Source organism: Poeciliopsis prolifica, unplaced genomic scaffold (assembly GCF_027474105.1).
Source record: "Poeciliopsis prolifica strain line A6 unplaced genomic scaffold, Auburn_PproV2 SCAFFOLD012, whole genome shotgun sequence".
In the NCBI taxonomy this organism is placed as follows: domain Eukaryota; kingdom Metazoa; phylum Chordata; class Actinopteri; order Cyprinodontiformes; family Poeciliidae; genus Poeciliopsis; species Poeciliopsis prolifica.
Window position 1 is genome coordinate 13,742,465 of NW_026562387.1, and position 23,622 is coordinate 13,766,086.

Genomic DNA, 23,622 nt, shown 5'->3' on the forward strand with positions numbered 1-23,622 from the left:
TTTGTTTGTTTTTTTTTTCAATATGATTTTCCTTTTATCAGTTAACCAATAGAGAGTTTGGAGAACAAGAGTCATATTTTTGTGATTTGTTTCTCAGTAAATGTGAGACAAATATTATGAATTTTGTGCAGCTTAATGTCTTCTCTGTTTAGTGCAAAAAAATCCCACTAAATTCATCTATATTCGTCTAATATGTATTTAACACTAAAATTAAAAAAAATTAGGCTGAAGTTATTATGTGTGTATGATTTGTCCAATAAACTACATTCTGATTTGAATGGCATTCTAGGCATTGCAGATTTTGGAAGGCAAATAAAAAAGCCTGCTAAAATAGTCCAACTACCTTGTGAAGAGTCATTCAATGAGAAGAAACTTTAAACTTTTTCATATTCATTAAATGCTAAAAGGTTCACTTGACTTGTTAGGAGGGCACAATTAGAAGCCGAAAGAGCCCAATCTTTTCTGTGAGCGAAACTAAACAATTGAGATCCGGAAAAATAGCCGGAAGATCCATCAGGAGCTCGAGCACAGAAACGCTTTTTCTCTCCGATAGCAACAACACGCACGAGCAAAACTTATGCTTTTCAAACTCTCCCCGCAAAGAATATCCGAAGCAACATAATATTACAAAGACAAGACAAGACACAGAAGACGGTTTATATAACGTAGGAATATGTTGCAAGGTGATTCGAAAAGTTGTCGATAATCTCGGAGAAAGTGTAACGGAGTGCACCGTTTCTCTGGGCTGCTGCAGGAAGAACTGAGCAAAATGATTAATGTGTACAACTACCTACCCAACTACCAGCAGGGTTTGAAGAAGACTCTGAAACTCGGTTTGGAACTAGACGACTTTCTTCGACTTGTACACAGGGTGAGTTGTGCTTCTCTGCTCTGTTTTGGGGCTGTATGAAGGGTCATTGAAGCCTCCAAATACAAGAAGTTTTGTTTTGTTCTTAGTATCTATTTTTAAGATACGTTTTTAAGTTTATTTAGGTTTAAAGGAATGGCTACATATCACCCTATATGTGTAGGGGGAGATATATCGGGTGATTTTTTATTTTAAGAATTGACTTAAAATAAAGTATAAAGGAAAATATTTAGTAAAAAAAAATTAAAAGTGGTGTTGGGAAAACTTCAAATATTTTTGACAAACTTAAAAGGAAAAGTGACGCAAATTAATGAGACTTTCTGGTTTTGAAACATTTGTTAACTGTTTATTTCCATCTTTTTGCCATGTGCTTATGAGTAAAAGAGCAGTTGTGGAATTTGGTCACGTGACAGTGATGGTGATGAATGGTTTTGAACTCCTATGACAACCCCCTAAGGTGTTGCCCCCTCCTGATAATGGTCAGCAGTCATGACCCGTAACGAAATGTCCATTTTCTCTAGGACATCTCTGGTTACAATGTCACTTACCACTATCACCGTGTGAACAACTACAAGTAGTGGTGTCCTCTGATTTGATCAAATGCTATGCAAACGCTATTTTATATTGCAATAGATTTATGTTTATTGGACTGATGTTTGTCATTTGGTTAACAATTAAAAATAAATATTTAAATACATTTTATTAAAACTGGGCTGCACAGTGTGATGTTCATGGGCCGGGGGTTTTGTTCCACTTGTGCATGCATAGGTTCTATACCCTCCCACAGGCCAAAAACACGACTTTCAGTTCTGTGTCTGTATTGCCCCACCTGTTGACTGCTAGAAATAGGCACCTGCCTCCCTCATAAACAAGAATGAGCATGTTAGATAAGGATTAGGAAAACAAAACTTAGCTGTAGATACAAAAAAGGGAAACAAAAATCTCTGGTTGATCAAAACATAGTCAATAGATTAGCCATGCACTGTGTTGATGTAAAGCCAAGCAGAAAGGACTGAGCTTTTCATATGTTGATGTTAGACTTTTTTTTTTTTTTTTGTAGCTACAAATTATAAAGCATACAGTAGAGCAGGGATGTGAAAGTCAAATACACCCGCGAGCCAAACAACAAATTTGCTACAAGCCGAGGGCTGGACTGGTTCAACGTTTATTGAAATATATTGAAATGATTGCACTTCAACTACTGAACCAAGACCTAACACAGTGTATATTATTTAATAATTAAATGAATAAAACAATATTTTCATTTGAATCTGTCAGTGATTTCAAGTGAAACCATTTTCCAACAGGCAAATACACATAAACGAACTTACTTCAAAGAAAAATCGTACGTTCTGTACATTAAAAGAATAAAGCAATATTTTGTTATGGCTCTGTGAACATGTACTCTGCGTCCTACCTGGCTTGAAACCCCCCGGTACAAAACTATTTATTAAGTCTGTATTAAACTAAACACATGTATGCAGAAATGTTTTCATCTGGATTTGTGTCACACATTAGAAAATCAATAGTAGCACAGTTTTTTTTAAATGTATACTATTTACATTCCCTGGGTTTTTCTTGTTTATAACCCACTTAATTTGTTTGTAAAATGTATTGAACAGATATTTGTTGGTTAGAAATAACTGCATGTTTCATCTTAAATAAAGCTGAAATATAATTTTGTTTTCTGCCCACAGGAATTTGGCCTTCCTCCATGGCAAAAATTTTGTTTGGTGACAACAGACAGAACAGTTGTTGATCATGCCAAATTTAGTGAGTAAATCCTTGCTGAAACGTGAAGAGACTCATTAACATGATGCAAAAAAAGAAAAAATACTGATTGTATAAACATAAATTGGATCTTTGTCTCCTTATAGAGGAGCTTCAGGATGACAGCACCCTCTACTTGTTGCAAAGCGAGGACCAAGACCTTCCAGTGGCCGCTAAGGAGGTTATCAACTTTGTTCCTCATTACAACACGCTAATCGAGAGCGGAACATTTGAATACTTTGCCGAGGGCCAGGAATCACTGTGTGAGTTTTTATGTTGTAAATGGGTCGCTAGAAATTAACATAACGTAATCATAACCTTCCTCATTTCTTTGTTTCTTGTTTTTTTATGGTGATGTCTTCTATTCCTCCAGCCTGCTCTCTCGCTGAGCTGGTGGACAACTCTCTTTCGGCTACAGCTAAGAACACAGGAGTCAGGACGATAGAGATCCGGCTGGTTGGTTCTTTATATGCAGACTTGATTTAACCCTAACTTTTGTGTTGAGTTTTGTTATAATGTTAATGTGTGTGTGTTTTTGCCAGCTTTTTGACAAAACATTTGGGAAGTCTGCTGTCGTGGTGTTGGACAATGGATGCGGGATGACCTCCAAGCAGCTCAATAACTGGGCTGTTTACAGACTCTCTAAGTTCACAAGGGAAAACAGCAGATTTGAAAGGTTTGTTGTAGAATTTCCAGTGAGTGTGTTCACTTTAATAGGTTTTTATACAAAAACATAATTCTGTCACGTCACCTATCTTGTTTCTTGGACATCTTTTTGGGGATGTAGTGAAAGAGAAAATTACGCTCGTCCTGAACCTGTACCTCGCAGTCTCAACAGTGATATATCCTACTTTGGAGTTGGGGGCAAACAAGCAGCTTTCCATATTGGAACCTCAGTCAGAGTGAGTGTGTTTATGAAACATTTAAAATGTTATTTTGGTACAAAGATTATTGTGATGACTTTGCAGGACAAGAATAAACATTATTCTTACACCTTTAAAAACAATGTCAGACAGAATGGCAGAACAGAATGTGCTCTGTGGGTGAAACTTACACTACTGTGGGATTTCTTCCCGCTGATGCAAAGTGGGATGAGGAAACACTTTGTCCACTGACTTATGATGATTTCAAATGGAGAAATGTTCCCTTATTAGAAAAATTTGGCTGATCTGACACCTTTGATCCAGTCTCCAGTGGGGCAGCAGTGTACTGGTTGAGCATATAAATCAATAGCAAAACTATGAGCCATTTGATTAATCAAAAGCAGTTTAGTATAATTTAATTTCAATCACTTAATTTCATTGTTAATATGCAGTTATTGGAGCCAGCGTAGTTTTTAGTATCTATTAAAGAGGGACAAGGTAAAAAACGCTGCCAAAAGACATGTTTTTTGAACAAATATTTTTTTAAATGTAAAAAATTAATCATAGCATTTTGTAACTATCAGATGATCAGCAAACCAAGAAACTCTCCAGATGTTCATGAGCTGGTTCTATCAAAGGACGAATTTCAGAAAAAAGAGAAGAATAAGGAGGATGTTTACAAAGGGACCATCTTAAACAGGAAGGTGAGAGATTTTAATGAACGTGTTTGGTGAATTCACTGATAAAAGAAAGCTGCACATCTCATTTTACTCTCCTGCGGCAGCCTGGTGACTTCTCGCACATAACACACGAGGAGTCCTACCTTCAAGACATCATCAAGGAGGAAACCAGGAAGGAAAGCTTCACTGCTGTTGTTATAACAGGAGTCTGTCCTGGTCACATCGACTATCTAAAAGATTGTTTTCACGAGTGGACCAGACAGCTAGCGTGAGCTTGCTCACTCATATTCAATAGAGTATGAAACCCATGCATGTCAGAAGCATGGGACATAATATTGTTTTGTTTTTTTTTGTTTTGTTTTTTTTTCAGGCACATTTATCATTATTACATTCATGGAGTCAATGGAAACCACAAAATGGACCAGTCCCAAAAATCAAATATTGATATTCTGGTGAGTTCGGTTGACTATTACTGTAATTGTTTTGTTTTTGTTTTAGGTCTTATATTGTGCATCCAAAGACCTTTTTACACCACTGATCAAATTTTTCACATTTAATTATTTCATAATGCATCAAATTAAGTCACAGGCTTTTTTCAATATTTTTTAATCAGTGGAGAGCCACAAGGCTCCATTTTGGCCCTCTTCTTTTCTTCTAACCTCAGGTTGTCTTTGGAAAATGTGTCTTTAGTATTTGTGTTTCATTCCTCCCTGCAGTTCCTGTCAACCTCAGTAAGGTTGGATAAACCATTTACATTTTTTTAAGTGTTTGATTTATGTTTATTTTTTTTTGTGTGAAGACAGAGCTATGTATAAGAGAAAGCGGCAAGAAAAAAACTAAAATAACAGTGTTAGAGAGGTTTGGACTGGGATGAGCGAGATCACAGGACTGAAGAGAAAAGCTGGGGCTAATTAGTTGAACCAGTTTTTTTAACCGGTTTGATAGAGATGTCAGGTGGATGCAGCCCAGATCCTCTCCAGTTTGCATACCAGCCCCACTTAAAGAGTGGATAATGCAATAAATACCTGCTGCAGAACTCCTGTTCCCTCCTTGACAGACCCAACACCATTGTCCGCATCTCTTTCTTTGACTTTTCATCAACCTGAAACACCATCCAGCCAGGATTACAACAAGAGAAGCTAACTAAAATGGATGTAGATGCATCACCTTGATCATTGACTATCTAACAGCCAGACCTCGGTATGTAAGATTACAGAGCTGCAAATCAGACAGTCTAATAACATTGGAGCTCCCCAGGGAACGGTGATGTCTCCATTTCTATTCACCACCTGCACTGCGGACTTTAAGAACTGTTCCAAACTGTGCCATCTGCGAAAGTACTCAGATGACACGGCTATCGCAGGGTGTGTGAAATGGGGACAGGAGGTGGAGTACAGGACATTGGCGGATAATTTTGTGACTTGGTGCACAGAGAACCAACTCCTGCTTAGTGTAAACAAGTCCAAGAAAATGGTTCAGTTTCTGAAAACACATTTGCTCCCAATCTCCATCTCAGAGGCAGATGTGGTGTTGCATTACACTGGATGCTACAGTGGACTACTAGCACTGATGACCTCTACTAAAGGCCATGAGCAGACTCTTATTTCCTAAGAAAGCTGAGGTCTTTTAACATCTGCAATAAGATGCTCTTCATGCTCTATCAGTCATCAGTGGCTAGTTCCATCTTCAATGCAGTGGTGTGCTGGGGTGCTGCAATGAAGGTGAAAGACTTAATCAGACTTAACAGTTCAAGTTCAAGCTGGCTTTGCTAGAAGAGGTGATGAGAGACAGAATACTAAAGAAGATCAAAATCTCCCCCCTTTACAGTAATATTATTACTGTTATTATTAAACTCTGGCTGAGCCTCTCAAGGACATTGATAGACTGTTTGGGCTCGATACCAAAGTGTAAATGTGAACATTTTGAAAGAAATTTCTCACTCATGGTAAGAGGTGATCATCACCATCCAGAATTATAGATTTAAATTAGTCTAGATACAAAACAAAAATAGTTCAGTAGCCATTTACATTGCTTTTTGGCAACCCCCCCACAAAAACACCTTGACTTTATCTCAGCTTGTGACTTTATTTCAGATTATATTTAAAATTGTTTTTGGCAGGTTACTTTGCGGGAGAAACCGCCTAAAGGTTTGCGTCAGAAGAATCTCAGAGAAGTGCAGGATGACTTGCAGACCCTGTACATAAACTCAGCTGTAGACACATTTGAGTTCAAGGCCGAAACTTCTGACGACGGCTGCTTGGATGGAATCCTGAGATATCATCCATTTCTTTACGACAAGGAGACCTACCCCAAAGATCCGAAAACTCTTCAAGGTATTCAAATCTCATGCCGTTTATGAAAAGATTTCTCATAGCTTGATCTGTGAAGTGGATATGCTTCTGTTTTTTAGCAGCTGTTGAGGAAGATGATGATGAAAATCCGTCTGGAATCATGAATCAGGCCAGAGGGAAGAGGGACATCTTTGAGTGTTTCTGGAATGGACGACTCATTCCTTACACCACAGTTTCAGAGTAAATACATTCAACAATAGGTTGAACATTTACTTTTTGTTTTGGTATACTTGAAATGTTTTTCAAAATTAACTTGGACATATGCAGCAGTTTTTCTTGTGTATTTTATTATGTAGTCTTATTCTGAATTTCTGTTTTCCTCTTTCTCATTCTTTCGTTGGTAATCATTCTAACAGTTAGTATAGCTTATTTAACTTTACTTTAGACACCAGAATCTCTTTATTCACCTAAATACAATTTTTTATAACTCACATTGATTTGATAAATCAGTGTCAAATTAATACAGGGTGGGCATTTATTGTTTATTATTTAATGTTATACATTCCTTAGTATAAGAATTCAGATTTATTGTTGTCATAGTAAATTCCAATTAATAATGTTTAAAACTCCACAAGGATGTCCATATTGTCTAGATTATTTATGCTATTTTCTCCACTTTTGTTCAATGAAAGTATCAATAAATATTAATACATTTAAAATGTGATTAAATGCAGCTACTTTCCCCAGTTTAGTGATACAAATGACACTTTATGTGACTCGTATCCTAAAGAAAGTTTTAATACTTCGCAGATATTAATTTCTACCTACTTATAGAGTCTCAGCCATCCAGCAAAACCAAAAAAGGCAAATTAGTGGTTATAATTTAAAAAACACATAACTTCGATTAGTGTATTTTTCTTCTACCTTTCTTACTGCCATCCATCAATCCCTTCATCTTTCTGTTGTGAACTTTTGTATTCTTGTTTTTTTTTTTTTAAATAAGCATGAAGGATGATATATACAATAGAAAATAGAGCATTGAACTGGATTGAAAAACCTAAAAGGCCACCTGTTTTTGTGATCCAGTCTTTGCACGTGGCAGCACATGTATAGTTTTAGCCTGAAAAACAGAGGTTTGCTTAGCAATCAAACAAAACAGCTTAGACTGCAATGCGTTGCACTATTTATAGTAGCCCAGAACACCTGCAAGTTATTGACTAGAACCACTTTAGACTATTAGTTAATGTTGCTTCTGGAAAAAACAATAAAATGTAAAAAAAATATTCTGTCTGTGTTCCAGGTTCGATTGGTGCTGTCGGCCCAGTAGAAGTACATTGCCCCTGGAGTGTTTCAGCCGCTTTTCTGGGGTGCTTTTCACCAACGACAAATTCCGGGTCAATGCAAGCAAACAGAAGTTTATGGACCTGGAGCTGAAACTGAAGCACAAGGATGCCCATTTTACCCCAGTTTTTAATGTTCAGGTGATGATTCAGTGTTTTAAGTCAAGTTTTCATGAATAGTATATTTTAGCAACAAGGAATTTCAAAGTGCTTTACATCGTGAAAAACAATAAATATTGCACTAGAGTTTGAAAATAAAAAAAAAACAATAAAAACTTCTAATCCAGACAAGAATTAATCTATGTACACCTGCTACTAATCAAAGGTGACTAAACAAATTGATTTAAAGCTTTGATTCAAAGTGTTTGAACAGTTTTTCAGTTTTCTGGATGTTTGCTTCAGATTAGTGGAAATTTAATTCTAATTGTTCGGTTCTGACTCTGAAGATCCAGAGTAGATGACAACTTTAATTTTTGTTCTGTATTCTAAAGTGGGTTCTCTGAGCTACAGGAAAAAATACATTATATACACAATATGAAGTGTTTATAGTGGAAAGATATAGTGCATCTCTAATGCTTTTTTTTGTTTGTTTTTTACTGTGAATTTTACAGAAAGCCTCAAAAAATCGAAGCATCCAGAAAGAGTTCATCCAGTGGCTTGAAAAATGTCACAGTCAGTTTGATAAGCAGGTAAAGTTCATTGGCTATCAAGGACCTGTGAAAAGAACCGGTGTGTCCATTAAGAAGCTGTCTGACTGGGCCGTGTTCTCCACTATCGAATTGGATGGCAAAAGATACAAAGCAGGGGATCTTGTAAGTGTTGTAATATTAATATTTAATTGTACATATTTCAGTGTAGATATTCATGTAGATATACACAATATACAAATATTTTTCTTACTGTCTGATTCTATATCAAATACTCTTTCTACTTTAGGGAAGTTAGGATTGTCAAAATTGTTTTCATTTCCTAAATGTCAGAAATAGAAACATTACGGTTTTACTTTCTCCAATTATTAAAATGTACATATACTAAGATCAAACACACTTCTTCTGTGCTTCATCATAAGTAATCAAAAGAAAGTTTTTTTCTTACATGTATATAAATTCCTGTTTTCTACTGTATACTACCTTTATATATCTTAAGAAACTTCAACAGACACATCTTGTTCAATTAGTTTGTACACCCTCTGCAGCTGCACAAAAAAACATCTCGACTATACTACACTATATGATGCAAATAAAAGATTTTCTCTTTAAAGAAAAATTTACTTCACATCCCATTTTAATTTGATTATAATTTGCAATGACATACAAAAGACCTTTTTTTCCACATACAGGCGGCAGCATCGGGTTGTGGGTGTGTTTTACTAAATGAGGAACTGGTGCACTTCATAAAAGAGATAGGAGAAAAGGGAAAGAACAAAATGTGATGCTACTGAATTAATGTTTTTTGATGTGAGTCAGGAAGTTAAAGCTCGGACACACATACGTCTTCCAAATAGACAGTGACTCTATCATACCACCAATATAGTTACAACGTTAAGGACAATAGGCTCAATGTCTTTTCGTGGTCATCAGAAATACCTGCTCTCAGTAGAGAAGTTTGTAGGTACTGCAGCCTGTAGGTACTGCAGCCTACAGGCTGCAGTACCTTGGTCCAATTTGTCAGGACAAATTGGACCAAATTGCAAACTATTGTGAGAGAAAGATATCTTAACCCTGACTCATGTCGCATAGTTTGCAATTATACTGTAAAAATAATAAAAGCTTGAAATTATTCATCACTATTTTTTATATAACAAAGCAAGATAATTTTGGTAACTTTAACTGGCATAAAAAACGTCAGATTTATTGTCATTCAGTGAGAATAATTTCTTCTTACATCGATATAAATTCCTGTTTTCTACTGTAGACTTCTACCTTTATATGTCTTTTATGTTTTAACACAGGTGAAATCTCAGAAAACTCAGCCGATTTATTATGGCAAAGTGAATCAATTTTACCTGCATGGAGACCATAAAGGAGATGTGTTTGCCACTGGTGGAGAAGTGGAAATCACTCGTGTAAGAAAATAATTTATGCAATTTGGAAAAGCTAAATGACAGCTATTTGTCAAACAAAACAAACATTTTGTTCAAATGAAATTTCTTCTTCTTAATTAAATTGCACTTTTCCAGTTTAGGTGTATAATGTACGTTGGGTACATATTATTTGGATCATTTATTGTCAAGATGTTCTTCAGGCTGTTTTGTACATTTTTTTTCATATACAATTGTATTTCCTTATAAATTAGAAAATTTTTAAATTGCGATAAATGCTTTGTGCAGAAAAGTGGATGTATTCTTTAACTCCTCATACTCATTCACATAAATGCATTTATGTTTTAAATACATTTTAAATTTTAGACAAAGTTGAGTAAACTGGGATACTAGTCAATACTGATGCAACTTCTTTCTGCTAAATATTTTATATTTTTAGCTTTCTTCAATGTTGTGATTTTTCATGTTTCATGTTATATTGGGCTGAAATAAAGAAATCTATAAGATGATTTCATATAGAAATCATTATGTAAAGCTAATGATAGCTTTACATTATAATAAAATAAAATCATTCTAACATGATCAGATGTATGTCACATTTTTTCAGGTCCCAGAAACCCTGTATGACAATTACACCAGGGCTATTCCCATCTCCAAGATTGACCGGTCTGCTACAATAGAAACCATTAAGAATTGCATTGAGATCGACATTGACAAGTAAGTTAATTCTTGTGGAAAGTCAAAATGTTTTAAAATTTCTCCTGATTAGTGTAAAACAATGTACGCAATAAATTAAGTATTATAAGTTTAATAATAAGTATATCATAAATAAATGTTTACAGAGAAACATGAAATACACAAATGTAATTATACTCAGACTCAACTTCTCATTTGAATTTATTCTTTAATCTTGCATTGTACTCTTTTATTCTTTGTAAATAAGTAGTCTTGAAACGTGACTGGGATCATTGCTTTGTTTCCAGGTTGCCAGCAAAGCTGAGCATCTCGTGGCCTAAAGGGAATGCTTTGCCACAAAATGCTGTTATTCCTGCAGGGACTCCTTTAGGTAACGTGTTGCTACTTTCACTTTTTTCCCATATTACTACAATTTATTGTTGTGCCAACTCCTATCAAAATCAAATATTATTTTCTTTAAGAAATCAAGCTAACAATCATTCTGTGTTGCATCGTTTCAGGGCCCTTAGCTGTGGAAATTCTCAATAGAAAGGAGAAATCGATCTCATCCAGGATTAACACAGGGGGTCAAGGTGGAGGGATAAAACTGAATGTTGGACTCAGAATATTCTTTCATGGTAAGATCAGATATGTCATAGTCACATGATTGGTTTTATGTAAGATGTTATTTCAATCTTATCATTACCTTACTGTATTTCATTTGCATTGCTAGTGTAAGTTCTTTATTGTCCTGTCTCTTAGTGTACATTTATTTTATTTTATACACAGGTCCCAAAGAAGTCAAACAACCCAAACAGATTTCTTATTTCAGTGCCCCATATATAACTGGTCATGGACACTGGTTCAATAAAAATGGTTTGTTTCTTTTCATATCTTATCCTTCTGAATTTTTCACAACCCAAAAGTATAGCAATGAAAAAATGTTTCCTTCAATGCAGTATCCCTGACCGATCTGGGGAAGTACACACTGGCACTAAAAGCTGAGTTAAGTGAGAACAAAAAGACGTCCTATGGCGGCAGAGAGCTTCCGAGCTACGAGCACAAGTTCACTGTCAAAGGTAAAGTGATTTTATGTGACCAATATGGAAATGATTTTATTCTCTCCCACAATTTATCATGCAGACACTTTTGGTGTTTTTTTTTCTTTTAGAGGGAAATGCAGAGAACTTTACTTTTGGTCCACTGACCACCTCTCTGCGCATCGGAGTCCCATTCAGCATTCCCATGCAGATGACTGATTCTTATGGCCACCCCACAAAACCTCCACCAAATCTCCAGCCTGTTGTTGAATGCAGGTGAGTAGATCTTAAATGTATTTATATTTACATGATTTCAGACTGTATATTTAGTCTTTGATTTTTTTTCTTGTTTTGCTTGTGCTTATTCAGTGACTTGGCAGTGAGTTTTGAGACAACGAGCGCCAGTGGGAACAGCTTTACCATCCAAGGTGTCAAAGTCATAGGAAAACTCCAGAATTACCAACATTCCAGGGTAACATAAAACTAATCTCCATTCCTGTTTGATAGAAGAGCTACTAGATGTTTAAAATATTATTATGTTAATATTCAAAAACATTATTATTCTTTTTTGTTTTTTTGTTTTTTTGTTTTATTTTATTTATTTTTTTTTGCAGCGCTTTGATCTGAAAGTAACACTGCCAGGGTTGAAAAAACAAACACAGTTTGTCAAGATCAGTCCCTTTCCTGGTAAGACTGCTTTTATTTATGAATTTATTAAATAAAGCCGTAGCATGTAACTTGTGTTTTTTTGTTTTTTTTTTACATACCTTTTAAAAGTGTTGCCATATCATGACACCATTATATGAGGCAGATAGCTTGTGAAAAACTGTACATTTAACTATACAGTTAAATATAGTGTTAAAACTTAGAGGAATAACTTCACTTTGCTCGTTGATTTTCCTCTAGTTTCCCAGATCCAGGGACTCCGCATGCACAGGGAAATAATAAAAAAACAATCATTCGACAACAGACTTCAGATATATCTAGAGCTTTATCCAGAGAATTCAATGCATACAGAATGTGACATCAGCAGTACACCCAGATCATCAAGAAGTCCAACACAAAACAAAATATAGAATTACCTGCATCGAGTTGAAAAAGAAAGACAAAAATGCATTTTTGGGAATTGCTCACTCAGGCACAAAGCAATTCGATCTTCTGCTGTAAAACAGACCTTTTTATAAGGATGTGTATTCCCTTAATTTAAATATATGCATTAGAAGGTGTGTCCTCCCCTTGTAGAGCTGTTTAATGTTCATTTCATTACCTTGCTTGAGACCTGCTAAAATCCAAAGGCAAATATATGGAGAGAACAAAGGTCATCCTCAACCAGGGTATTCCCATACCAATCTCCTCCTTTTTACATTCCAGACCAGAATTTATAACCTGAAACTAGGCCTGGCGGTTTTCTGCCTTAGTGATTCAACAAGAAACTGATTTGTATTTTAAACAAACTGGCACAAAAATGTAATGGCAAATAATAACTATAAGTTTGGATCTAAAACTGCAGGGTTGTCCACTTTTAGAAAAGCTCTTTTAGAATACCTGAAATATTTTAGAACTTTCCTAATCCTATTGTATTTCAGTAATATAAAATGCATGCAAATAGTATGGTTAAAAACTAACTAATTCAGAACATGCTGTTGATGCTTAAAGGAAATATCTTAATACATTTGATTATACTTGTAGAAGACTTGTCTTAAAGGTTTTAGTGTTTTACTGAACTCTTAAACCAACACCAAAGAATGTATTGATCCTGATAATAGACAGACTCCCTATGTCTGGATACCCCTTAAGGGAGTACAACACTGCCTGTCTGAAAACCCTCCTTAGAAATTTATGTAAGATCAGAGAGGCACCAGTTTTAGTTTGGATCTTTATCAAAGTTTACCTTAACGTAAAGTCTACTCCAAATGTTCATGCTACATCAAATATTTCATATGCATAAAGGTTGACTGTCTTTAAAGTTATGCTAACCAAACTTATATTCTCAACAATAGTAAAATGTCTTTCAAATATGAAAGTCAATAAAACATAGTAATAAGTCACATCTGGAAACTGGCATCATGTAAAATAATTGAAATCTTCTAATTCTCCCTCTCTTTCTATTTCTGTTTCAGGCAATCCACATTCCCTTCTTGTAAAACCGGAAGTAAAACCAGTGAAAGTGGAAAATGGAAACCCAGTTAGTTTTGCTGTTGAAGTTCTCGATGAGGCTGGAAACATCACAGCCAACGCTAAACAGATAGTTCGCTGCCAGGTACGAGATTTTGATGTAAAAAAGAATTTGAGGATTACACTACAGGATAAGTAACCTAAATTAAGGTGTATGACCAACGTGGTCATGATCTTAAAAATGGCAGGGACTGTTTGTGCTGATCTCTGGCTGCCATTGCTTCTGAGATATCGGTGCTATGCATCATCCCAGAGGAGCTACGGTTAAAGTTGAGAGAAAAATAAAGTCAAAACGTTGCTAACCTACACCTTTTCATACTAAGCCATACTACTTCAAAAATCTCATTATCCAATGGCAACTTAAAGGGCCATGTTTTTGTCAGCTTACATACATTTCACCAGATAGTTGAATGTCCTGAATGTTTTGTAGGTAATGAACATATATCTGCATAATTTTACTGTTCTGTGTTTTTTATTTTGTTTTTTTAGAAATAAACTATTATTACTGTGTCTTAACTTTTTTTTAGATTCCAGGGCTTAAGTTGGCGGTGACAGACTGCAGCAGCACAGGAACCGGCCAGATTGTGACAGAGCCTGTAAACCTGAAAATTATTAATGGAGAGCCACAAATGCTGCAAGCTAAATTTGAGATGCCTGTAAGTTAAGAACAAATGTTCCACCATTAAACTCTTGGATTACAGTCTTATAGTTTTCTGTGTTTCTTTTTGTTTGTGTTTCTAGAGTCAGAAACATATTGCAGCCATCACAACAGAGCTGAAAGTCATGCCGAGCAGTCGAGTCTCCCGGATGGAGCTTTTCTGTGAGGGTGAGGAAAGGCTGGAGCTGAAGTATGAGGAAAAGATACAGTGGCAAGCTGGAGGGGTGCTGGAAAACCTCCTTTTTAAGCTCTATGATGAGTCTGGCAAGGAGGTCAAGGTCACTCCTGAAATAGCCTCCAGCATAAAGGTGTGCTTGGGACTCGCTATATAACATGTCGTTGCATGTATTGTGCATTTTAGTACGTTTTTGCTAATGTGATGTATTTTGATTTGATTCATCCTGGCTGTGTTTAAGGTTAACTGGACAGGAGACATCGATCAGAGAGCTTTGATAATGGGAAGGCTGCCAGATATTCAAGTTTCCACAAAAGTCCAGGAGGAACGATTCCACCAGGTCTCCTACCGGGACCACAGTGTGTCTTTCAGCTTTACCATTGTGTAGGTCAAAGGGCTCGTTAAACACATGAGGATATTGGAAATCATTTAAATATCTGATTTCAGAATTTAAAGTTTCTTCTAAAAGTATTCACTGCCTTTGTAATTCTTTACATTTTGTCATATTAAAAATACAAACTTTATTGTATTCTATTTTAATCTAAGGCTATAAACAGAAAAAAACCAAAACATTGTCAATAATTGCGAAGTGAATATAAATTTACATGGTTTTCTGCATTTTTTGACCAAAAAAGAGATTTGTTTGCATTTCTGTTCTTGCATTGTTCAAAGGCCTTATCCAGATGAACCAGCGCGACTGAAGGCAATTGTTCCTGAGAACACGGTGAAACTCGGTGAAACCGTCACTGGACCCATAAGTGAGCTTGCCTATGAGCACTCAAAATAAAAATATTTTATTTAATATTTAGAGTTTTATAAAATGTGGTTCTTAATATCTTTCACCATGCAGAGTTGATGTTTGTGGACCAGTACGACAATGTCACCAATAGGTTGACCTCTGATTGTGTGACGTCAATGGCTGTGGAAGCTGAGGGTCTCGATAAATCGAACATTGCATTCTTATGGGAGGTAAGGACACAAAAGCACAAGTGAATATGCATACACATTGCAACTGTTCCTACATCGAATGTTAACATTTTTCTTTCTTATTTTCTAGTTTACGCAAACATATCAATGTTAAATGTTTTATGCCCAAAATATCAGATTTCCAGTATTAAGTATCTATTAAGTTAGTTTGTTTTTGTAAATTGCTCAAAGGAGTAAGTGTGTGCATGGCTCTGAGTGTCTCTGTGTTGTTTTATTATGAACTATTGACCTGTGTATGGTCGGCCCGGCCTCTCCCCCTATGAATACTGGAGATAAGTGTGGTGGCAAACAACTAGATTCACGTCACCAAAACGTTTATGAGCAATGTTTAATCCTGTACACAGGAAGGACATATATATACATACAAAAGAACAGGTAAGGCGTGGTTCTGCAAATATACTCATACAGTATCGTGAAGCAGCAGAATATTGGTTATTTGGTCTTCGGCACTTCTCTCTCATTGCTGTTTTTCACCCAGAGCTTATCAGAATCTAAACTGTCCTCCTCAATTCTATAACAAAGTTGTTGTTTTTTTAAACTCAGGGTCAAAACACCAGACCATTTGTGCTGAACTTCAAAAAGTTCTGCATAGTAGGCCATACTTTAAACAGAGTTTTTTCTGCCTTAGAAGAAAACTCACAAATAATTGTGAGTGTTAAAAAAAAAGGCACCGTTGACTTCAAAAGTCAAGTCACTTAAATAACAGTTTTTAATTTTGGAAGCCTATATTTTATTTGTGAATATGCTGCTTTATTGTATATTTGTAAAAAGTCCCCAACCAGTGTTTCACCCTTTTTACAGATTAATCATGAGCAACAAATGTATGTATTTTTGACAAGAAAACTACTCCAAAGTAAGTGGAACTTGTCTTAGTATGAGAGAGAGGCAAAAAAGTAGAAGCTTTTTCCAGAACTGCAAAAAGGCAAAAATTAAGAGGGATGCCTTTTCTACAAGCATTAAAAACAATAATGAAAATGACTGCAGTACATATTTGAATGAGAAGAATTCCTCAAATACAATTACAAAACCTCAAAAGAACACTAAGACAACACAAACTGCCCAGTCTTTCAAAATTACAGTAGAATCATTTCAGTTTTTAACAAATATATAATTAAATTGTACAAAACTCTTTGTTACAAAAGAAGATTCTTCTGAACGTCTCTGTATCTGTTTCAAGGAGAGCAGCAGTTCTGTTGCAGTCTCTGGAATTCGCTTCAACTCGGGGCCTCTGGGGACCAGAGACGTTTGCTTCACCTATGGCAACTACACAGAACATATCAACTTTAAAGTGACGGCTGGAATTCCCACCAAGCTTAAACTCCTCAGTGGGCCTGAGATGGTAAAAATAAAACTAACTTATCACACAAATGTTGGTTTGCAACTTAAATAAAAGCCTGCATCTTTTTGTCTTTTACTCGTCGGCAGCCTTTGCAGATCTTGAATGGTACAGGCATTTCCACGCCATTCGTCGTGCAGTTGTGTGATGAGTGGGGAAACCCTTCCCCAGACCAGAGAGTGGTGGTGGAGACAAGAACTACACCCTCAACAGTAAAGGTGAGCTGGAAAGCCAGTAAATAACACAGTCTGTGTCTCTCACGTTTGTAAAAATAGAGATGCAAAGAGTGATGCTGTTGAACATTGTGTTGACAGGTGACGACATCTGTCACTTCTCAACCTGCGGATGCAGAAGGAAAAGCAGCCTTTACAGTTGTTTATGTGAAAGGGTCAAAGTAAGTCTTGACATAGTAAAACAATAAAACTTGCATTGTGTATTATGAAAACTACAAACTTTGAGATTTCATTTTGGAGAATGCCTTGAAGTGAGTGTGTTCCAATGTCTACTTCACTTTCTGCTCTCTTCTTCCATAAGGGGATACTATCAACTCGAATTTGTAGGGTGCTTTAACAGGAAACCCATCCCTGGTCCACATGTGAACTTCAGTATCATCCCTGATCCCAACAAACCCGTCACACTTTCAGTAAACTATGACACCAGTGCCAGGTTTCTAGCTGGAGGCACATTCCCTGGTTTGTATTTCTCCATATCCTTTCATTAAACTCTTCAGGATTATTTAGTGAGAAATAATCCCACAGAAATCCAGTGAAGTGGAGTCTCAGCTGTGTGTGTTTGTATTTTAGTTTTCTCTGTGGCCGTGGTGTCTGATGCAGGGAGTGAAATGACAACTTTTAAGTCTGCTGATTTGTCCATGTGGTGTTGGAAGGGAGAGTCATTGACACGTCCAGAATCAGTGAGTTGTCTATAAATAAGAGAGGCAATGTGACAAATTGGTGTGAAGTTGCTTAAAAATTCTATGTTGTTTTCAGAATGTTTACAAATAAAAAAATCAAAAAATTGTGGCGTAAGCCTTTGACCAGCCCCCAAATAAAGTGTAGACAAATAAATATGCATTTATAATAATATTAATATATGTATTATATTTATTTTTTTTTTACATTTATACATTTAGGTTGGTTTGTATTGCTGGGGCATAAAACTAACTAATAAAATGCATCAAAGTTTGTTGTTTTAATGTGATAATCTGTATAATTTCACAAGGCATCTAATTGTTCCTCATCTGTTATGCAGGCCACTCGGCTGGTGTGCAGTAAACCAATGGAGAATGACAACAAATGCTGTTATTATTTTAGGTAACTTGTCTGTAATGCTTGTCCTGTTGAGTCGATTTAAGCAAAGCGATGATTTTTTTCTGCTTGCTAATAGCATTGCTGGCATGTGTGTATAATAGTTGTTGAATATTGAGCCACAGTTCTTTAAATAATCTGGTGCTTTTACAATTTCTTGCATGTTTTTTTGTTTCAAAAACTACCATTTTCTTCCAACAAGACAAATCATGTAAAAAATGTGTCATTGTGGTTTGTTTCTTTGCAGGGATAAAAAAATCCCACCAAGTGTTGGGACATACACCATACAGTTTTCCCTGCGGGTTGAAAACACAGAAGTCCTATTCAGTAATCAGGTTGGTTTGTATACGTTTTTAATACATGATGTAAACAAAATTCAGCTGGCACATTCAAATAATGCTGTGCTTGGTAGAAAAAAATAAATCCTCAAAAGCTAGGTAATTTGTTTTGGCAGCTGTGACTCAACATTGACTTAACTTTTCAGAGTTCTTTAAAAATGCTCCTTAAATTCCCAAGAAGATATTGTTTATTAAGATTATTTTCTGTTCCATAGATCATTGTAAATGTTGTGGCTAATCAACCTGTCAAGCTAGGACCTGAATGTCAGCCACAAACCTCAGTTGTTTACTACAGCAGAGACATCGCCAACCGAACTTTAGTTGAGAACATGACTCTGAAGATTATGGTGAGCTTCAGTCTTTCAAACTACATTTTTAAAACAGAATTTGTTGAAAGATATAACACTGATTTCTTTTAATTCAGGATCAGCATGGTAATCCAACTGGGCAGAACCTGAACGGCAAGGTGTCGGTCTCCATAAAGTGTGCTGATGGGGAGCAAAGCAGAAATCTCCCTCTGCTTGAAGGGGTCGGCACTCTTCAAATAAACCTAAAAGATGGAAGCACCCACATCAACGTGAGTAACATTCTTCATCACTGATGTTATCATGGAGTCATTATGAAGAACATTACATCATATTAACAGTAACAACTCTTGCCAGAGGCTGGCGATCAGGGAGAACAGTCCTGGAGAGAACGGAAGAAGATACATTCTCATTTTCAAACCAGAAGTGGTGATACCTCCTACATCTCTGGGTCCTTTTGAACTTCCCTTCCATTTTTACAACGGTACATTGTTTAAATGGCTGTTAACAACAGAGCTGTCCTACTAATATGCAAGAGATTTATGGATCTGTTGGAGCTGTTCAGTCAATTTCACAGAATAAGATTGCATTTGGAACAAACCAAAAAATTCCTCATGTTGACAGAAGTTCAATCATTTCCTATAAAATTTTCCTATGAACATAAACAAATAAAATAATGTAAATAATAAATTATTTACAAGAAGTGAAAAGACCGGTTAGGTTGGTATCAGAAATTTGTCCTGAAATGTGATCAGGGAAAAACAAAACCAGCTTTAAAAATTGTTAGTGTTGCTCTTTCTGATGTTCATCTTTATTTTCACATTTTAGATTTTGACAACCAACAAAAAGTGTCTGGACTGACGAAGAAAAAGCATGAGTTGACCGTTCATGTTGAGAAACTCAACGAAACACATTCCTCGCTTGTCAGACTTCGTGAATTGCTTACTAGTGAGATTTATTCTTTTGACCTCTAGTTGTGATCTTTCAGAGATTCTAACATTATGCATTTGAAGTGGATTTAACTTTAAAACCTGAGAAGTTCTCAATTTAAGGCATAAAACCACTTTCACAACTTTTTCTATCTCTATTTGTTGCTGCAAAACATTAAAACATTTTCCTCCCACAAGGAAGTGTCCTGGATTCCAACATAAAAGAGGAAGCCCTCAAAAAAGTGCTGAAAGAAAGCAGAATACCAGCTTTGCAACTTTCATCTGTAAGTTTCGCAGATTTTTTTTCTCTTCTTTTCAAATCTTAATCGTGTGGCTTTTTCTGAGTCTAGCATTTCTACTCTTGACTCTTTGTAGATCCAAAATATAGACAGCTTACTCCAAGAAAAGACAGCTGAAAAGGAAAGGATAGAGAGGACTCCCAGGAGAGCGTTTCCTTCGTCTAACTGCAGTGGACCAGATATCCTTGGGAAGGTGATGGAATCTTTTAATTTTCTTTTTTATTCAGGATCCGGGTGTCTAAATCATCTGATGTTTTGGCTGCAGGTGGGCCACCTTGCACATATTAGCGATGAGGACGCTGCCTGGGTCATCTCTTGGCACCTGTCTTCAGAAATGGACTGCGTCATCACCAAGACGACAGCAGAAGCTCAGAGGATCTTCCGTGACGAACACGGCAGGCAGCAGATCATGGCCCTCGACAGCATTAATGTGCATCAAGGAAGCAGGTAAAGCAACATTTATACAGTAGTTTCATTGTTATAAAAAGGAAAATAAATTTGAATTTCCATCCTGGTTTGTTGACCAGTTCAACCATCTGTTTATCAACTTTTCCATCTACTACTCCTGTGTATTGTGAAAATTTCATATGAATTCAGTGTTTTTCTGCATTTACACTTTAAAAAGGGACCAAAAGAGAATCGAGAACTCCAGAAAAATCTGTGTGCAGAAGTTAAGAGGTTTTTAATGGGCCCATTGGAGTTTTCCAGTCCGTTTCAGAATCTCATTTAACTCAACATCAGATAAAAACATTTTTCACTAATATTAAAACTTAAAGCATCCCAGAGAAATGTTTTACAAGTGGAGAAATTTGCTTTAATTATAATATTTGGGCCTGTTTAATTTCTTGTAGACCTCTACCTCACATGAAACAAGGTAGAGAACTGTTCAGTCCAGTTGGGAACCCAGTCTGCGCGAGGAACTTGCTGATTTATACCACTGAAGAGGAGAGCTGTGAGCTTGGTGAGTTGGAATATGCTGATTTCTCTTTTTTATAATTGTTTTGCCCCCATGGGTTTTTACCAGGAGTTTGTAGCTTCTGTAGATTTTTAAATGTTGTACAGGTCCAATTGTCTGCCTTTACAGTCAGGATTTAGGTAAATAATTCCCCCTGGAATCCAAAGTCACACAGAAAATTATTCTTCAGGAGCATCTGTCTCTAGCTGTGTTTCCATTACAAATGGTTGCAAATCTTTGTCTAGATTCTTGTAAAATTGTTTTGGAAAAATTGTCAATGAATTTACAGAAGAGCAATGCATTCAGCGCGTTCGAATGATATACCACTTTTCATAAAATGTGTGATTTATTGAGAGCTTTAGTGGAATCAGCTGCATATTGTCCTCTTTCATTGGATCAAAACCATTTGAGGATTTTTTTTTTTGTTTAATTTTAATTTTAACAAGCAGTTGGATGTTAACCTTGTATTTGAAAGTTTTCCTCGTGTTTCACTTCCAGTGTTTAAAACCATCCTTGGTAACACGATTCTGATGGATGACATAGAGTCTGCTACCAATTACAGGAAGGCGGTGAGTGAATCTCTCTGACAGATGATGGTACCATGCTAGTCTCCACAGGGCTTCTTTATCCCGTAAATGACTTCCTGTTAACAGGTTATTCAGAAAGGGAACTATTGTCCCACCATATTGACCCGAGACGGGAACAGACTCCTCTTCAGTGGAAAGTTTGGGGGCGCACAGAACAAGGCACCAAAAAGGCACATAGTGAAGATGTTTGGAGCCCCTCTTCCTCTACGCTATGACACATTGCAGAAGGAGATAGGTGACAAATCTTACACTCCTTTATGAACCTTTTTATGACCACACAGTCAGATTATGCCTATTATATTGTTATTTTTGTTGTTGGATAGACTTGCTCATTCAATATCGTTCAACTTTGGAGAAGAAGAAAATTGAGGAAGATAAGCGTCATAAGACGATACAGAAACTTCATGAAATTGAACAAGAAGTGGAGGAAACTGAGAAAGAGCTTGAGGAGATTGAAAAGCAGCTTGGTAAGATTGTTTTTACACAACTTTCCATAAAAGTTGTGTTTTCTTGTTTCATACTTCGTAGAACTTTTCCACAACTTACCAGACTTAGTATAATACCTTAAGTCTTTCTGGAACTTACCAGATTACTATGTTGTTGTTTTTTTACTGAGCCTTAGCATTTTCTTCAGTAGAACTACCCAAACACTTTCTTAAACTTAACATGTACTTCTCTAGACAAGGCTCGTTTTTAAACTTAACAGGTTCTCTACTTAAATCTAAATCTGCTTTCCTGGAACACACAAGATACTTCCTTAAATCTCTCAATGGACCTTACCTTGTGCTAATCTAAACTTTCATAGAATTTAAGAGGTACTTTCTGAAACTTTAATTGAACCTACAAGGTATTTTATGGGGCTCCATTGAAACCTGCAGTCACAGCTGCTTTCCTGGAACTTTAATAGACATTTTCTTAAAGCAGGTCTCACTCCTTTGATTTATTTGATACGTTCAGAAACCTATGTTATGATGTGATTTTTAACTGGATACTTTTCTAGAATTTAGCAGGACATTTCTTGGTACCTTTTTGGAACTTGTGTTGTTGATAAGTAAAAGTTGGTCCAGAGAAAAAGTTTCAGAAATTTAAGCCTTAAGTTAACTTTAGTGTAATAATTTTTCCCGTATAGATGTGTTTCGCTGATTGTTCTGATATTGTTTTTTTTTCTCCTGCAGCATCAGTGAGATCAGGGAAACGAGGTCCTGAAGACATTTCAGAGCCATCTGGCCTCATGATGAAACGCCCAAGAGGAAGATCCAGGGATACTCCATAGAACTTTTAGCTCAACTTGTGATTTTGTTGTTTTTCTGTATTTCTTTTTAATCCGTTTTGAATGTTTTAAGTTTACAACTTCTAAAGTGAATTTACTTGGAATTCAGGAACATTTCATAAAGTCATTGTTTCTAAAAAAATAAACTGCTTCCATATTTTGTTTTTATTGTGTACCATTTTGTCAAGTTGGCATTGATTGTTTAGAAGTGCAAAACCTAAATGTGCACAACTTATGTTAAATGGTATTTTTATACATCCCAAAATATCTGGGTCTATTTTTCTGTTTGTGTAAATGAAAGAGGTCAGTGTTGATGTCTCAAAAATTGCACAGCAGAGGATCCTGCATGACCAGTCGGGTTTGGAAGTGTGCGCTGAAGATACAAAATATTTAAGACGTTTTCAAACTGCTGGTAGTTGCTGCTGATTATTATTTGAGGAAACTGCTAATATAAAAACAAACACAAAGTGAAATACAGTAGATGTTGACATATGGGCATTTGCCAAATAAATGTGATTTTGAGTTGGTGAACTATATTTTTGTGAACTGATTGCATGTACAGCATTTGTTTCAGATTTTTTTTAAATTTTCGGTTATTGCAGGAAAAAGCTTGCTTGCAAAACTTCCCATTTTGCAAGTAAGATGCGAAATGGGAAGTAATCAAGTTAGAATTGTTCTTGTTTTCAAGTTTGCCAATTCCCTGTACTAATTTAACAAACATGCTTTCCACTGC

The 23,622-nt window shown here is 36.1% G+C and overlaps 1 protein-coding gene across 1 annotated transcript; it reads left to right on the forward strand.

The window, feature by feature from the left end:
• The first annotated feature begins 502 nt into the window (after positions 1-502).
• On the forward strand, positions 503-23,425 carry smchd1 (structural maintenance of chromosomes flexible hinge domain containing 1). Its single transcript, XM_055037873.1, has 47 exons — positions 503-871; positions 2,566-2,641; positions 2,746-2,901; positions 3,012-3,094; positions 3,181-3,314; positions 3,426-3,540; positions 4,086-4,205; positions 4,286-4,449; positions 4,552-4,633; positions 6,301-6,514; positions 6,592-6,712; positions 7,773-7,953; positions 8,424-8,624; positions 9,764-9,877; positions 10,461-10,570; positions 10,837-10,919; positions 11,050-11,166; positions 11,318-11,404; positions 11,488-11,607; positions 11,700-11,844; positions 11,938-12,040; positions 12,183-12,255; positions 13,689-13,828; positions 14,271-14,399; positions 14,485-14,709; positions 14,818-14,960; positions 15,249-15,334; positions 15,427-15,545; positions 16,741-16,902; positions 16,989-17,117; positions 17,214-17,293; positions 17,434-17,591; positions 17,703-17,812; positions 18,151-18,212; positions 18,454-18,541; positions 18,760-18,891; positions 18,969-19,121; positions 19,207-19,333; positions 19,678-19,797; positions 19,977-20,062; positions 20,154-20,270; positions 20,343-20,524; positions 20,929-21,038; positions 21,531-21,601; positions 21,686-21,854; positions 21,943-22,086; positions 22,795-23,425. The coding sequence occupies exons 1-47, from the start codon at positions 770-772 to the stop codon at positions 22,890-22,892; spliced, it is 5,841 nt and encodes a 1,946-aa protein (XP_054893848.1). The 5' UTR covers positions 503-769; the 3' UTR covers positions 22,893-23,425.
• Positions 23,426-23,622: the final 197 nt, after the last annotated feature.

Bases quoted from the DNA above. Each gene is read 5' to 3' on its own strand.
- smchd1 (XM_055037873.1), top strand. From the start codon at position 770: ATGATTAATGTGTACAACTACCTACCCAACTACCAGCAGGGTTTGAAG. The intron at 3,095-3,180 runs GTTGGTTCTTTA...TGTTTTTGCCAG, and splicing joins GGACGATAGAGATCCGGCTG to CTTTTTGACAAAACATTTGG. The intron at 19,334-19,677 runs GTACATTGTTTA...TTCACATTTTAG, and splicing joins TCCCTTCCATTTTTACAACG to ATTTTGACAACCAACAAAAA.